General features: G+C 43.3%; 1 protein-coding gene across 5 annotated transcripts in view; it reads left to right on the plus strand.

The window, feature by feature from the left end:
• ARHGEF10 (Rho guanine nucleotide exchange factor 10) overlaps positions 1-17,081 on the plus strand; it is a 193,433-nt gene that overhangs the window by 16,425 nt on the left and 159,927 nt on the right. For all 5 annotated transcript variants that reach the window (XM_038397350.2, XM_038397348.2, XM_038397349.2 and 2 more), the window contains exon 2: positions 11,261-11,344. In XM_038397350.2, coding sequence (XP_038253278.1) covers positions 11,308-11,344 — 37 coding nt within the window. In that variant the 5' untranslated portion in view covers positions 11,261-11,307. The remainder of the gene's footprint in view (positions 1-11,260; positions 11,345-17,081) is intronic.

Below are 17,081 nucleotides of genomic sequence, written 5' to 3' on the forward strand. Positions count from 1 at the left end.
TATTTTTATTTTATTTTTTATTAAAGAATATGAATGATGCTAACCGGGGAAATGCAAAATGTTTTTGCTGACTTTCTCAGTCCCAAATAAGAACATGAATTCATTTTTTTTCTTAATTGCGTGAATCGGCAAAAGTGTGGGAAGCAATGCATAACTGCATAATGTTGATTCATGTCCTACACATTAGCTGCTCAATCATGAAAAGTGAAACTGAATGTCATGTCCGTGGGCAAATGGTTAACCAGACCAAAAGAAATTGTTCTATTGAAGTGGTAGTGAATAGGAGTCCTATTTTTGGAAAATCTGCTTCAGTGACTTACTCTATTGTACAGTACTTGTTACTTGGAACTAAACTCCGAATGTGTGCTATTCGGTTCTAAGTTCAAGATTAAACTTTCGCCCTGGTTTCTATTCTCTGCTCTCTTTTGGAAAGACTGTTCAAAGAATAAAGTTAAGTTGAAATTTTCTAGTTAAGAAAATAGACTATAAACATTCTCTGATGTTACCATATTTTCTTTCATCCTTCACTTATCTAATTAAACATGGATAATGCATCCGTAGATCTCAAAATGCTTTACAAGGGAGGATAAACATTATCTTCTCATTTTACAGATAGGAAAATAAGGCATAAAGGAATGAAACAAGCTGTTGACCTAGCCCAAGGTATAACATGGATGTTCTCATTCTCTCTCTCTCTCTCTCTCTCTCTCACAGGCCAGACTTAATTGTGAGTTTTCAACTTTGTAAAAAGAAAGAGTACTTGTGGCACCTTAGAGACTAACAAATTTATTTGAGCATAAGCTTTCGTGAGCTACAGCTCACTGCATCCGTTGAAGTGAGCTGTAGCTCATGAAAGCTTATGCTCAAATAAATTTGTTAGTCTCTAAGGTGCCACAAGTACTCTTCTTTTTGCGAATACAGACTAACATGGCTGCTACTCTGAAACCTGTCACTCAACTTTGTAGTTTACGTACTTTTTTTGGGTGCTCAATTTCTCAACCTTAATATTACATGAAAGCAAATTTTTTGCATTTACTATTATATTTTATATAATTGTTCTTGATGCAGACCAGTTGGTCAAACAACCTGTGGTTCAAATAAAATCCTATTGGCATTGGTGACTGTACTTTAAGAATCGAATAATAGATGTCAGATATGGAAAAGACTCTACCCAATCATGGGTCCATCCAGTGATGAGCTGCCAGAATCTTAACCACTGGCTACCTATAAAAAGTTCTGATTTAAGGGATGTGCCTCTGTCCTGCCCCCTTGCCCTCCCCAGGCCTGTTCTCTATCCCAAGCGCCTGCTGGTAGCGCAGGAGTCCTGCAGCCCTTGCATCAGTGGGGTCGCTCCTGGTATGTGGGGCAGTGGCTCCCTGCAGGCAGAGGCTGCCGTCTGCCCGACTCCCCACCGCGGAATGTGAGTGCCCCTGAGCGGTGGAGGCTGGACAGCACAGGAGCGGGAGCGACTGGGGCGGGGCTTGCCCCAGCATGCCCAAGGCAGCTCCCAGCCATGGCACCAGCCAGCCCTGCCCAGCTCCTGGGGCAGAGGAGGCTGCTGCTGCCAGGGGCCTGGCTCCCCAGCCCTACGCGGCACCCAGTCACATGGTGCCTGATCTCCCTGCCCAGTGCAGCTGGTCACGCTTCCTGGGCTGGGCAGGAAGCAGCATGGAGCTCGGCTGGCATCGGATCAGCCTCAAATCCCCGGCCCTGCCTCCTTCCCCAGGCGTGCCGCATTTTCTCCCTCCACCCATTGCTTCCTACGGCTCCTCCCTGCAACCTCCTGCCCTAGCTCACTTCTGCTCCGCCTGTTTCCCTGAACATGCCGCCGCTCCACTTCTCCCCCCTCCCCCTCAGGTGAGGGGGAGGTAGCTCATTCAGGGCAGCAGGTGGATCGGAGGTGAGCAAGGGTGGGTGGGGAGCGCAGGAAGTAACGGGCAGGGGGGTAGAGGAACCGCTCCCTGCCCCAGTTCACCTCCGCTCCACCGCCGCCTCCCCCGAGCGTGCTGCCCCTTCCCTCCTTGGCTTGCCGCACGCCAAACAGCTGTTTGGTGTGTGGCAAGCCAGGGAGGGAGGAGAAGCGGAGTGGCAGCGGCGTGCTCAGGGGAGCAGGTGGAAGCGGAGAGGAGGCGAGCTGGGGCGTTGGGGCATATTCTAGGGGTGGCATAGCCAGCGCCGGAATGCCACCCCTAGAAATGTGCCCCCCAAGCACCTCCTTGTTTTGCTGGTGCCTAGAGCTGGCCCTGTCTCCAACAACCCCCTTCTATAACACTGAGCCCTACACCATGCACCCTCTCTAGCACCACGAGTTGGGGCCCACTTGGCTTGGGGGGGCTGCCCTAGCCACGCCCCAGCCTGGCTGGGACTTTCTGGGGTGGCAACTGCCTACCCCTCTCCCCTGACTGCCCCACCCCCGCAGAAACTTCTCCCCCTCTAACCGCTCCCTGCTCCTTATCTAACCCCTCCTCCCAGCCCTGGCCCAGCCCCCTTACCATGCTGCTCAGGGCAGCATGTATGGATGCCATGTGGCCCGCTGGAGCTCGCAGCCCCACCCCCTTACCATGCTGCTCAAAGTGGCAGGTGCTGCAGAGCTGCCCAGGAATGGTCCAGAGCACTGGCGCTGGCAGCGCGGCATGCTGAGGCTCTGCAAGAGGGGGGAAGGCAGGGGAAGGGCTGGGGGAGCCCCGCCCCAGCCGGGAGCTCAGGGATCCCTAACAACTGGTTCTAAAACTGCTTCTAAATTTAACTGGTTCAAGAACTAGCTCCAGCGCACCACTGGGTCCATCTGCATGTAAATTAAGAAGTGAAGATTGTTGGTATCAGGGTTAGGAGCAGAAGTCCAATATTTTAAAATAGTATTTGTAAAGCTTTTTGAAGATGCAATATACTGTATGCTAGTATTTCCTTTTTGTGTTCTTCCTTGCTTTAGTTAGTCTTTGTAGAAAAACAATGTCTGCATTACTACAATATTTCTGATTTGTTTGGATAAAGTTTCAATATTACAGATAATTGAGTGAATGCAATTATTGATAGTTTTCTGGATTCCACATTCCAATTCTGTTTGTAGGACTAAGTTGCAAAAGCACTTCCCTGTTTACTTCAAATTCTTTGTTAGTTAGAGCTATGGAGAATGAGAGATTTTATTTATTATGTTCTTAGTGACGACTTGTGTTGTGTGGGTGTGGTGGCTTTTTTTTTTTTTTTTTTTTTTTTTTTTGGAAGAACTCCTATAATTTTTCAGATGTAGTCAACATTACTTTTCCTGACCAGAAACAAGACTATTAGTTTTTCCAAAGGCAATCAGATCCAAAGGAACTATAAATATTTACATTAACTGCCTCAGTTGGATCCTGATCTGCTAAAATCAATGGGAGTAGAATTAGGCCTTTGGTAAACTCAGTGTATCGTTTTCTTTCATCAGAAATAGTCAAGTGAAACCTCCGTACATATATTAGAAGATAATGCATCCTTGCTTTATAAAAGTCAGTGACTCACATTGACTTGAATGGGAGGTTGGAGCCAGCCCTTACTTATTTTCCTTTTGTTTTTTTTTTTTTAAAAAAAAGTAAATTTCATGTATTGCATCCATACACTTTATTTTATTTATTTATTTTTCATTTTGTTTTATTCTGGAAGCCTAGTTTAATTCTGGAGTCACTGGGTGATTTTCTGGGGAAGTAGAATTGTTCTCAAAACAAAATTTTCTTTCTCTCTCAAATCACAAGTCACTAGTGAAAGAACAGAAAATCGCTAGTGTTAATTTTGGTTCTGATGTGGTTTTTATACTAATAAAAATAAGTTTTGCCTTATCATGGCTTTTTAATATGTATGCAGTCAAATAGTGCAAAGATCCACATTGTGATTGGAATGTTTTGTGTGGTGTGAAGCATTTTTCTGACCTAATTTTCTGACCTAAAGAATGAAAATCTTTACAAGAACAATTTAGTTACTTTGGTACTTAGACCTCAAAATATTGAGAGCAAGAGCATTTGGAGGATGAAAAACATTGAATACGTTTGGAAAATCTTTATTTTTCCAAATAGTTATTGTCATTTGAAAGAGACCTATAAAGTTATTGACTCTTCCTCATGAGTTTAAGTTTTCAGACTTCTCTTTTTTATTCCAGCCAAACTGAGAATAACTAGATACAATAAATCTTCTTTTATTATTTACTATTTGTATTGAGGTAACACTTAGAGGTCCCATGTGCCTTATTGTGCTAAGTTCTGTAGAAGCAGAGGGGAAAAAACCATGGTCCCTACGTCCAAGAGCTTCTGATCTAAGTTTGCTCTTTTTTATTTTCCATGGTGCCAAGAGTCTTTTTTTCTGTTTGTTTCAGTTAGGCAGATAAATAGATATCTGTGCCATTTTAAATACTAATATGGTCACCATCACCTCACAATCTTTAATAGAGTTATCCTCATGACACCCAATTCTGTCAAGTCCTAGGTCAGTGCCTTAACCTTTGGACCATCCTCTCTCCTCGGGTATAAAGTAGAGAATGAAATAGGGGTGGGGGACAATGGTAACCTGGATGACTTGATTAGGTGTGTGTGGTGTGTTTTTTTTTTTGTTTGTTTGTTTGTTTTGTGGTTTTTTTTTTTTTTTTTTTCCCCTGGAACGTGAATTATACTTATCTAGGGTTCAAGTTCTGCTGCTGCTGCTGTTGATGCTGAGTAGTGCCTTATTTCTGAGAGACAGCATGGCATAGTGGATAGAACACCACATTGGTCCTCAGTTCTAGTCCAGGCTTTGCCTCCGGCCTGTTGTATAACCTTGGGCAAGTTGCTTCTTCACTCTGTGCCTCAGCTTTCCCATCTGTAAATTGGGGATAATGAAAGTGACCTCTTGGCATTGAGGGATGAAAAGCGCTATATAAGAGCTTATTTATTTCTTATAAATAGTCCCACTGAAATCAATGAGGCCATTCGCAAAAGGCCAGGCTTTGACCCATCTTTTCTGCCAACACAAGGCAGTAAGGAGATATAAATACTCCATAATCCACAGCACTTCCTACTCCCCTCATGGATAGCAGTGTGTGAGGAATAACAGTGACCATGGAATTGCTCCAATCTCTCCTACATAGGTGAGCAGGGAGTGGGCAAAACCTTAGATCCTCTCCTTTTCCCCCAACATATGGGCCATCACATGAGCTGAAGTACTAGGGAAGATAATCTGTAACAGGCATAGGGCAGCTGCAGATAATATCTTCCACTGGAGCAAGGAGGGAGCCAAGAAACAAAGTATGAATCTGAGCCTCAGTATGGTTCTCAATCCACTCCTTGAACAGAAAAAATCTGCATTGTTTGTTGCTTGGGGCTTGTTGCAATGCCATAATCTATCCTAAAGCAAGGTGCTACTCAGTGTTTGTATGAAGGTGGCAGAATAAGTTTCAAAGGGGTTTTCTGGTAGTTTGAATTATGTATAAAATATCTCCTGAAAAATGTTTACTCACTGCCATTGGAGTGAATAGCAATAGTTCCTTTGATTTTAATGGGATCAGGATAGGACCTTGGATACTGAAACATTAGGTCTCATACTTATTGTGTACATATATTGCTAAAGAAATGTTTTCCTTATTTTAATTCCACCTATGGTGATTTGGGAAACTTCTCTTCTCTTACAAGGATTTTGTTCTATTCCTGAATTTATTAATGTTTTTATTTTGTAGCCCTTGGTATTTCCTTTAATATGTTAGATATTTGTTGTTCAATCCAAATATCAATAAAACAATTTAAGAATGAATCACAAAATTTTCATTCTTCATATACTCTCGCTATAGGGCTCCCACTGTTGAAAAAAGCTGCCCCAGTCTGAATGCCTGCTTAAGTCATCCTTCATCGACACTGTCTTTATAACATGAATCTTGCTTTAATACACAGGCTCTGTGGTTCCTAATTATGGCCTTAAATAGAGAACAAACTACTTGAAATTTTTATTTTCTCTCTGCAGAAATTTCAACTTTAGAGATATTAAAAATACAATGAAACAAAATCAAACAAACCCCAAACTCTATACAGCAAGATTTATCTCTGAGGGAGTTCTACGGTTGAGTGAACAAGACTCACAATTAGTCATTAACCAGGCCATGTTCAATAGCTGGAGTAGGCACAATGGTGTTTCTGACATTCACATACTTGGTGTGGGCAAATTTTTCCCTTCCCACCCCCGCTCCCTACAACATTTTTTTATAGCCTTACTGGCTGGTCTCATAGCAGTCATTCTACAGCTCAGGTGCACAGGGGCAGGCTCTCTCCAAGGGGCAGGCTTGCTTGGAAAATAATCTGCTTGCCTCTTTTCTTTCATGAATTAGGGTATGCTTACTAGCTCAAACCTATTGCACCCTTAGCAATAAAGAATCTTGGTATGACTGCAACTGTGATTCACTCTCTGTGTTTTAAAGGGCTGCTGTGTAAAATATGGTCTGTGCTGTTATCAAGTTTGTAGAAATGGCCCTTTTGGTAGAGATGGAAAACTTGGCAGTTTGATGTGTAATGGCCTGTGCAGGAGACAGTCCTGTAGTTGAGTGTCTGATTGCCCTTTACAGTTTTGGAGACACTTGTATAGCTCCTATTTCTTTGGCCTTCCTTCTGTTGTACAAGTAAGTTTTTGGATGAGACTTTTTTATGAAATGCTCACATGATATATTTGCCTAGAATCAATATGGAGGGATTTTCCTGTGCTGGAAACCCATACAGGGCACTGTTCGCATACTCCTAGCTGAAAAACGATGGTACGTTTAAACCATGGGTGGGCAATCTTTTTGTGCTGAGGCCCACATCTGGGAATAGAAATTGTATGATGGACCATGAATGCTCAAAAAAATAGGGTTTGGGGTGCAGGCTCTGGGGTTGGGCCAGATATGAGGAGTTCAGGGTACGGGAGGGGGCTCCAGGCTGGGGTATGGGGGGGGTGAAGGCTCCAGCTGGGGGATGTGGGCTCTGGGGTGGGGCTGGGGATGAGGAGTTTGGGGTGTAGGAGGGTACTCTGGGCTGGGATCAAGGGGTTCAGAGGGCGGGAGAGGGATCAGGGCTGGGGCAGGAGGTTGTGGTGTGGGGAGACTTAGGGGTGCAGGCTCTGAGCGGTGCTTACCTAAATCGGCTTCTGGAAGCATCGGCATGTCCCTCCTCCAGCTCCTATGCAGAGGCGTGGTGAGGCGGCTCTGCACGCTGCCCCATCCGCAGGCACAGCCCCTGCAGCTCCCATTGGAGCAGGGCCATTGGAGTGCATAGAAGTCAGAGGGGGGCCATGCCACTGCTACTGGGAGCTAAGTGGTGCGGCCCCCGACCCCGCTCCCTGGCTGGAGTGCCGGAGTGCCAGAACGGGGCAAGCCACAGATCCCGCTCCCCAGTAGGAGTTCAAGGACCAGCTTAAAATGGCTCATGGGCCGAATCCAGCCCACAGGCTGTAGTTTGCCCACCCCCGATTTATACCTTTCACTGCCAAGGTTATGCCAAAATTTGAGAGCTTTCTCGAGCAGTAAGATAAACACGTTCGTTAAGCTGTATTACTGGGTAGTGTGAGGACTGTCAGGGATAATCCTGACATAGTTACGAAAGAGAATTGGTCCACAGAAAGCAATGGTGACTTTCTTCCAGTGTCCTTTGGGCAAGACTTGAAATGGTTGGGTTTTTGTTACCCTGCCAAGTAGCACTTACTGCTATCGGGTTTTAGTCTTGTCAATACCAGGAAATCTAACCTTTTCACAAAGAGGTCAGTTAGCCTTCATAAAACCATAAGGCATGAAGGGCAAGTGCTCAGCACCTCTGAAATTTAGGCCACATCAGGTGTCTTTCATGGTCAAAGCTTAGTGCTTTAGATTGAATTGAGGTTGGAATTCCCATCTTGTTGTCTTGTGATAGGAGGCTATCCTTGGAGATCATCCCAGCATCCTATTGCTTTAAACCAGCGGTTCTCAAACTTAATTGCACCATGACCCACTTCGGACCATAAAAATTACTACACAACCCCTGGAGGGTTGAGCCTGAGCTCTGCTGCCCAAGGGGTATGGGGGAGCCAAAGCCTAAGGGCTTCACCCCCCATGGCTGAAGCCGAAGTCCGAGCCTTGCTGCCCAGGGTGGGGGGGCTTGGGCTTCTTTTGGCCTTGAGCCCGAGCAAGTCTAATGCCAGCCCTCGTGACCCCATTAAAATGGGGTCGGGACCCACTTTAGGGTCCTGACCCACAGTTTGAGAACTGCTGCTTTAAACCATCTTGGTAGCTTTCTGGCTCCACTTTCCTGTCAGATGGTTCTGCTTACATTGACAGAGAACTCCCAGGACAATAATTGCTCATTGAGAGATGTCCAGACAACAGAGCAAAAAAAGCTTGTTGTCCTTAGCCCTTTTTTTGTTGGTTTTTGTTTTTTATGTATGGCTTTTGGTTTTGCCACCTGTGGGTCCTTAAAGGGTGTTCCATGACTATAGATGGTTTGGCCTTAGATAGGTGGGAGGGAATTGTTTGTTTGTTTTGCTGAGGGAGTCATTTTAACCCAAAATACAATCTCTCTTATGACTATGGATGGAACATCAGGCTCTGCATCCAAAATCCAAATTGCACAAAAACATAATTTCTGATGTGTGGAAGGAAAGTCAAATTATTTTAAAGATGTATCAATCGGGGTCATAAGACATTCTTTCATGAGCAGCTGCATCTTATAGATAACTGCAGGGTCCAGTGGGTAGTGTACTAGCCTAGGATTTGGGAGATGTGGATCCAAGTCCCTGCTCTGCCACAGACTTCCTGTGTGATTTGGGGCAAGTCACTGAGTCTCTCTGCATCTCTGTACACTGGGGCACTTCCTACCTCACAGAGGTATTGTGAGGGATTGAAGATTGCAAGGTACTCGGGTATTAAAGCAAAAGTGACTATATAAGTATCTTAGTTAAGTAGAGTGTTTTAGCTGTGTCGGTCCCAGGATATTAGAGAGAGAGAAGGCGTGTAAGGTAATATTACCTCACCCACGTTGTCTCTTAGATAAATAGAGACCATTATAAATTCTAATGAGAAATATCAAAATGGCAGTGGTATTAAAAACTTCCTCAGCTTAGTTCTTTACATTTTTATTAATATTTGGCTGTGAGGACACAAATCATTTAAAAAACTATTGTAGCCACTGGAATTAAGCTGTATGTATACTATATATGGAAAAGAACATACAGTAATCTGTTGGAGGCCTTCTAGTTAGCATTTTTAGCATATTTGACAAAAAATATCCAGAGATACAGGTTTTACCTTCAGCATGTAACTAGTTATTATGTGTTTCATCTTTGGAAATGCAAGTTCCAATTACTACTCAAACTAAAAAGAAATGGAAAAATAACCCTATCAAGTAACCATAACTCTTCGTTTATTTCACATGGTAATTTTGGTGGGGAAAAAATGCACTCCTGATGACACCATTTGAAAGTTTAATAAGCATGCCTTTCTTTTCCACAGAAATATATGGGCGTGAGAGAGGTTTGAGGAGAGACAGGGTGGGGAAATGTTTCCTTTATATTTTAAGGGAAAACGCACTTCCTCCTTTAATGGATAGATGTTGTGTATGGATGTCAAACCTCTTCAGCCATAAGCACCAAATGACTTCATAAATATCTATGACTTGACTGAGAATTAGTAATGATGGGTAAAACACAAAGCAACTGGGAAGAGTGTTCCTTTCATGTAGAAAGGTGAATGCTTATCTAAATACTTTGGGACTGTCAGCAGCCTCCCTCCTAAATCTATAACAGTATGGCAAGTACACTCAGGAACATTTTTTATGCACCAGCTAGGTCTACACACACCAAGTAATGCACAACATGTTAGTGCACGTATAAATCACAGCCCTGTACAGTGCGCTACCTCATCATGTAGACAAGCCCATTGACTTTCCATACTTTGAAGACTTTCCAACCCCTTGCATTGTGGGATGATCTAGGCCCAAACCCCTGTGAAATCCTTTCCACTCACTGCTTTCTCGAATGAACCAGAAATGGGCCTCTTGGGACTGGGACTCAGGAAACCTGGGTTCCCATCCTGACTCTGCTACTGACTTGCTGTGTAATCTTGGGAAAGTCACTTCACCTCCTCCTGCCTCTGTTTACCCTCTTCCCCTATGACTGTCTTGTCTGTTTAGACTGGAAGCTCTCTAGGGCAGATCTATCTCTTACCATAGCATCTAGGACAATGAAGCCCAATTGAGCCATCTAAGCGTTGCTATAATACAAACAATAATTGATAATGTTTTGGGAAGAGAGAAAAGTCTCTCATATATTCTGGAATTTTTCTCTTCTGTGGTGCACTCTGGGTCAAAATGTGGGGATGATCCAGAGAATCTTGTTACACTTAAGTCATTGAGAACATTTAGGCCCACTGGAGTGCTTAATAGTTGTATTGCACAAGAGAGGAGGGAGATTAGGTTGCCTTTAGAAGTGAGATACCCAACACCCTTCTTGTTCCACTCCTTTCCTAAAGGTAAATAGAGGTAGAGGTGGGGCTTAATCAATTTTTTTTCACACTTTCCAGAAAAGTTGAGTTTAAAAGGGGTTTTTTGTTAGAACTTTTTAAACAGAACCATTTTTTTTCTGGACTTCTTTAAAAGTCAACAACAACTTGAACAAAAACTAGGGAAAGACAGTCAAAGTGGTAAAATGCAATGGTTGTTACTTCTCAAGGTAAACAAAGGCAGCCTTATCTGGCATTGCAAATTATTACTGCAAGATCAACATAAGTTATTTTGTTGCAAGAAAAAAGATACATCAATGTGGTGGTTGCTAACAAGCAAGTTAACTCCATGGTGTCAGGACTGGTGATTTTTGGATGTTAACTGCCAAATGGAAAATGAATTGTCATGCCTTTGAGTATTTTAGAATTCCTGACCCTATGTGTGATGGGAGAAAGGATTTTACAAAAGGGCTCAGCATCCATAGTTTGGGGGCAGATTTTCAAAGCATGTAGGCACTGAAACACGCTCAGTTTATCAAATGAACTTCAGTGTTACAGTGGGAGCTAGAGGTACTAGGCACTTTTAAAAATCTGGCTCTCATTTAGGTGCCCAAATGAGAGTTGAGCTCTTCAGAAAATCTGACCACAGTTGTGAATGCTGAGCACAAGAAAATCAGGCTCCAGGGTCTTTTGGAAATGGGGCCCCTGCTCCCTCTCTTGTCCCAAGACATTAACGATGGTATTAGATGGCTAAAGTATGAGACTGTGCTAAATAAAAAAGCAGACTCGCTAAATCTGGAAACAATGCTTACCTTCAAAAAATGTGCTTTCTTGCAGAGGTATTCGTTCTGTTAAAGGAACAGAAAATTAGTGGACACAGCAGTATGGAGGCAGAGGATTTCCCTCCCCCACCACCTGAAGGTAACTGGAATATTCCAGCTTTTTAGTTACTCACAGTGTGACAATACATCCCCTCCCCACTAATCACTCCCAAAATCTTTAGTCAATTTGATCTCTTCCCCCCCCCTCCCCCCCGGGTGTGTTTGTTGTACACGTTTGGCATTATCTTCATGAACACATTTTGTGTTTGTTCTTTAACCATTATTCCTCAGCCATTCTTCAGGGGTTATATATATTTAAGGCCTAATTGTTGGCGCATTATGTCAAATTCTTTCCAATGATTTCTGTGAGCACCCGGATCAAGCATGAAGTTTCATTTTTAAGTCTCTCCATTGCTATGAATTTCCTCATCTGTTGATCTGATTTCTGAGCTCTGCCAGTTACTGTCTCCAATATGAAGTGTTAAAAGTTGATTAGACTGATACACAATTATTATAGACTCAAAAATGTCCTCTTTTGAGGACTCTCGCTTTGTTGTGGTGAAGGGGCTTGTGTGTTCCGGTGTTCCTCAGAACTAAGTTGTCAGGAGCTTCATGTTCATGGGAGGATCTCCCAAGGCGAACAGGTCTGAGGGGAGGTCCCAGAAAAAGCACAGTCCAATCCCCCAAGTCCTCAATGATGGATCAAGCGGAAGGGGGATCTCCACAGCTGTGAAAATGGATGAAGGCTGCAGGAAGTGGAGATCCACAGTCATCTTGGACTTTCTCTGCCTCTGGGCCCCAGACCTCCAACTTGTCATCACTGTGTGGTCGCTATAGGTGCACCAGCTTCCCCATGTTAAACAAAATCATGCACAAGCTTCTACCATGGGAAATAACATCTTTCCAATCTTCCAAGCCCTTTGGTGACAGACTAGTGATGATAGGGACAGGATTAGTGAATTTGGTAGTCCATAGCCATGAATCTGCACACAGGCGGTGGTGGTTAGAGGGTCGTCTGGCACCTGGACTGAGACGGGTGCAGTTCGGCAGCTACTATCGTGACTGAGCAATCCTCTTTAGGATCCCTTCTGCTCACCCTGCATGGGGAGAAGGCTAGAAAAGGTGCTGTAAACCTAGGCTGTCTCGTACACTCCTAGCTGGATTACCACGTCCAGTGGGATCATTCTGCCTGCGGTCAAAGCTATAAAGACAGTGACTTTTGCTACATGGAATGTTCGCCCTCGAAGCTGAAAAGGGGGAGAGAGGAGGAAGGAAAAAGAAATAACTTTTTCCAATAGGCCGCTGGCCTGTCAAAAAATGTCTGTACCTACTGTGGGCGGATTTGTGGTTCCAGGATCAGACCCTGAGTCATCTCAGGACCCATATGTACATCTGTGGTAGAGATCATCTCAAATTGAGGGATTGCCAATCAATCAATCACTCAGAAATGTCAGTGCTGGTTTGATTTGCATATAAACTTTTTTCTTTTTGTTAGTATTATTAAAAGTAAAAATGGAAATAATTTACATAACTCCTTCAACTTACATAGCTCTTTAGAACATGCAATAGGACAAGTTTCCTACCTCAAAGATCTTGGGGACAGATTCTGTCCTTCAGCCTGTCTGCTCTGATTTTTGTGGTCTAACGGGGGGCTGCTGTAATGTAGCCTAATGGAAGCTGAGGGAGACTTCTCTAGGTGCAGGGTCTATGTTTGCCCTCCCGACAAGACCTGGCACAGGGCATGCAAAGGTGGAGCAAGGAATGGGAGAGGATGGGGCTGTCCACTATAGCATGGACCGCTATGGAAGAGTCTGGGTGCTCCAGATTGTGGAGCAGTCTATAGAAAGCTCTTGCAGGCCTCTAGCTGCTTTGATTTATTCTGAGGGGTAGAGTAGCCCAGAATACTGAGAGCTCAAAGATGGCATTACATACAAAGCTACCTTTGCCCCTCCCTCTCCCATTGGTCTGTGTATACTGTGCTGGAGAGAGAATTCACCTTTAGGCTTTTTCTGTTTCATTTGTGGATTTATGGTGAGCACAGTAAGGTATGTAGGCACTTGTGTCCATTATGCACCATTTGCATCTTGACAGGACAGCCAGGGGAGTTTTTTCTACATTTTTTCCCTAGTTTAGCATCACCATCTTGTTTCTTCCCTGAGTTACATAACTATTTGTATATGTAACTATTTCAGATTGTCTGTCTGAATCTTTCTCTCTCATATATATTACATAAAACTTCATTTTACTTCATACCAGCTGAGAAGATTCTCTAGCAGTGTAGATTTTCTATCACTGCCAATTTTAAAACCAAAATTGGATGTTTTTCTAAAAACTGTGCTCTAGAAATTATTTTGGGAAAGTTTGATTGCCTGTGTTACACAGGAGGTCAGACTGGATGATCACAATGGTCCCTTCTGGCCTTCGAATCTGTGAATCTATAAACATTTTCCAGTTGCCATAAACATTAAAAATCACTTGTCTTTGTTTTGTTGAGTGATGACTAGGTAGGAACATAGAAATTCCCATTCTGAATCAGAGCAGTGCTCCATCTAGTCTAGTATCCTATCTATGACAGTGTTGCATACCAGGTGCTTTAGAGAGAGGTGAAAAAACTCTGCAGTTATGGAATAACATGCCCATAAGGAAAGATTTCATCTGGTCCCACTATTTTGAGGTTGACTTTTGCCTTGAAGCATGAGGGTTTAGATCCTTCCAAAATGCGCACCCTCTCTCTTAAATCCTTGCTATTATTGTTCTGGATGTGACTCTTGGTTTTGTTTAGTGATGAATTATGAGCTTTGGCAGGATATGCAGTTACTATAGAAAGATGAAAAAAAATCCCTTTATCAGACTGCCCATATCTAACAAATGTACATTAGCCAGGGAAAGGCCCATTCTGCACATGAGCTGTGCTTATTATTGAACAGAGAGATCTAGCAAAATAATTGTAGTTGTGGCATCTAAGGCTCCGATTAGCGAAGCATTTTAGACCATGTGTTACTTTAAGCATGTGCCCCAATGGGTCTACTTATGTACTTTAAAGTTAAGCACATGCTGGAGTGCTTTGTTGAGTCAGGACCTAACTTCTGACTCACATTTTAGATAGGTAACAGCAAATTTTAGTTCCTTTATTTACTGAGATCTGACTTATTTAAAATGTGCCAAGATGTTGCTCTAGACCCTACTTTTACTGACTCTGTTGCCAATGAACACAAAACCCTTGTTCCGAAGAGCTTACAGTCTAAAGATTCCTGAAGCTAGAGTACTTTTTAATTAATGTGGTGATGCCATTGATGATGCCGAATACAATAGGAAATCTCAGTAATGGCCCTAAAATGCCCTTGTTTTCCAGCTTAGACACCGGTGTTGCTAAGGAGATATAATGACAGGTTTCAGAGTAGCAGCCGTGTTAGTCTGTATTCGCAAAAAGAAAAGGAGTCCTTGTGGCACCTTAGAGACTAACAAATTTATTAGAGCATAAGCTTTCGTGAGCTACAGCTCACTTCATCCGAGCTGTAGCTCACGAAAGCTTATGCTCTAATAAATTTGTTAGTCTCTAAGGTGCCACAAGTACTCCTTTTCTTTTTAAGGAGATATAGTGACCTGTGCCTCAGGGGAGAGAATACATGTGTTATAGGATGACCGTTTCACTTATGACTGGGCTCATGGGATCTTTCCCCACAAAGTGTTCATAGCAGGAGAAAGTCATGAATTTGGGTGCTGGGAAGGTTATATCTGAGTTTCTTTTGGATACTGATCTAAATATTGATGGTTAATTGGGGAAAAGAAACTCAAATAAAAAGTCCACTTTAAGCAATTGGGTCAAAATTTTCAAACTTGGGAGCTGAACTTTAGGAACCAAATCCATATTTAGGCGCCTGAATGAAATTGACCTGACTTTCAGAAAGACTGTCTCTGTAGAATGTATTTGTGAGAGCTCAGGCCCCTTCTTTAAGATCACTAAATGAAGATGCAGGTGCCTAACTGAAGCACCCTCTGCCTATCGTAGGCAGCCAGGATACAGGGCTAGGTGGACCATGGATCTGATGCAGCATTGCAAACCTTGTGACTTTTTTTTTTTTTAACGCTAATGACCTTTGTAAAATATTGGCCTTATTTCTCCAACTCCCTTTCTTCCCCTTTTCTATACTGGGATCTCTAGGGTGGCATTTTTGCTCCTCCTACCCTCTTGTTCCATACTAACCTTGCTATGTTTTTGCTCTGTTCCATCAAAACCCACATGTTCGCTCTCCTGTTCACATTGTAGCTACTAGAATGGCTCCTAGAATGGCATGACTCTAATATCATGGGGTGCAGGGCAAGGAGGTGGGATCTCAAGATGTTCCCTGCCTCTTGCTAAGGAGATATATGGAGAGGAACTGAAGTCCATGCTTAGCAAACTGGACGTCTCTCTCCCCTTCCCTCTGCTGATTAGTTGGAGAGGTGGCTAAGTCCCCCTGCCCAAACTCATGTGGCTGAGAGGTGACGGTAAGGCCTGTGGTCAATATGTAAACCCCTCTCTCTGGCTCTGGATGGACATAGACACACAACAGCAGCACAGAGGGAGCTAGGAACATTCAAGAGATGAGCACATTGCTAGGATGCTGAGCAGGGGTGGCACTGAGATCCATGTTATGCACTGACTCCAGTGGCCTCTGGTATTCTTTCTCAGAGGATCCAGCCATCTTAAAGTCCTGAACTATAGTCTAAGGGCCAAATTGTTAGAGGAGGGGAAAAAAATCTAAGCAAGTCAATAGATATTACTCAGCATCTCTGTCTTCCACCCCCCACAAATGCAGCCTGAGATTTGAAAGTTATCTGGATTCTGTCCTGTTGATGGGAGGCAGCGTGATCTGCAGTGCAAGGCTGGGCATCCCGTGTCTTGAATTCTATTCCTGGCTCTGCCCCTGACTTCCTGTGTAGCCTTGGACAAGTAACTTCACCATGTCTCTCTACCTCAGCATCTCCATGTGTAAAATAGGTTAGCAATATTATCCCATCTTCCTCATGGGGCTGATATGAGGGTGAATTACGGTTGTCATGTCAGTGCAAAGTATGATTGTTTTAGGATTTTTCTATCTGGTGCATTAGTCTGCACCAGAAGGGTGTAATTAGCATGTCACACACTAACTGGCTTGTGTGGATCCTGCTGGTGTGCATATTAATGTGTACTGTTTGAAACAAGATTACATTAACACCACTTGGGGAACTTTTAGTGCACGCTAGCAGGGTTCATCCAGGCCGGTTAGTGCGCAATACACTAGTGCACATTAGAATTTACACACTTCTGGTGTGGATTAACATAACGTGTGGAGAAGTCCTTACGCAGAGTGGGCAGTAACTCTGTCCCAACTCAGGCATATTATAGGCATGTTTAAGAGGCAGCTGAGGTCTACAGGAGGAACACTATCTGGGAAAGTGGTGCATGTGTTTCCTTCATCTTCTCCTCCCTTTATTGTGCTCATGCAACATAACTAACTGTAGCAAACACATGCTGCTGAATTTCGTGTGTGTGTGGAATACTGACATTCCATTCATGCAACAATTTAATTTCATGGTGACAAGTTTACACCAGTTAACTCCCACAGAGCAAATGGAGGCACTGCAGAAAATTTTAAAAGATGGTTGTTATGCTCCCTTACTCTTCCCAAGTGACTTGACTTTTTTAAAAGTGATTCTCCTTTCAGGCACAAACATCAGGAATTCCCCAGTATTTGTTTTTGTTTGTTTTCAGTGGGCATATGTATTAGCAGGAAGAGATTGAAAAAAATTAAAAAAAAAAAAAAAAGGCAAAACCAAAAATACCTGGCACCTAGAAAGCTCAGCTACTGCCAGCC

This window comes from Dermochelys coriacea, chromosome 3, assembly GCF_009764565.3.
Source record: "Dermochelys coriacea isolate rDerCor1 chromosome 3, rDerCor1.pri.v4, whole genome shotgun sequence".
Classification (NCBI taxonomy): domain Eukaryota; kingdom Metazoa; phylum Chordata; order Testudines; family Dermochelyidae; genus Dermochelys; species Dermochelys coriacea.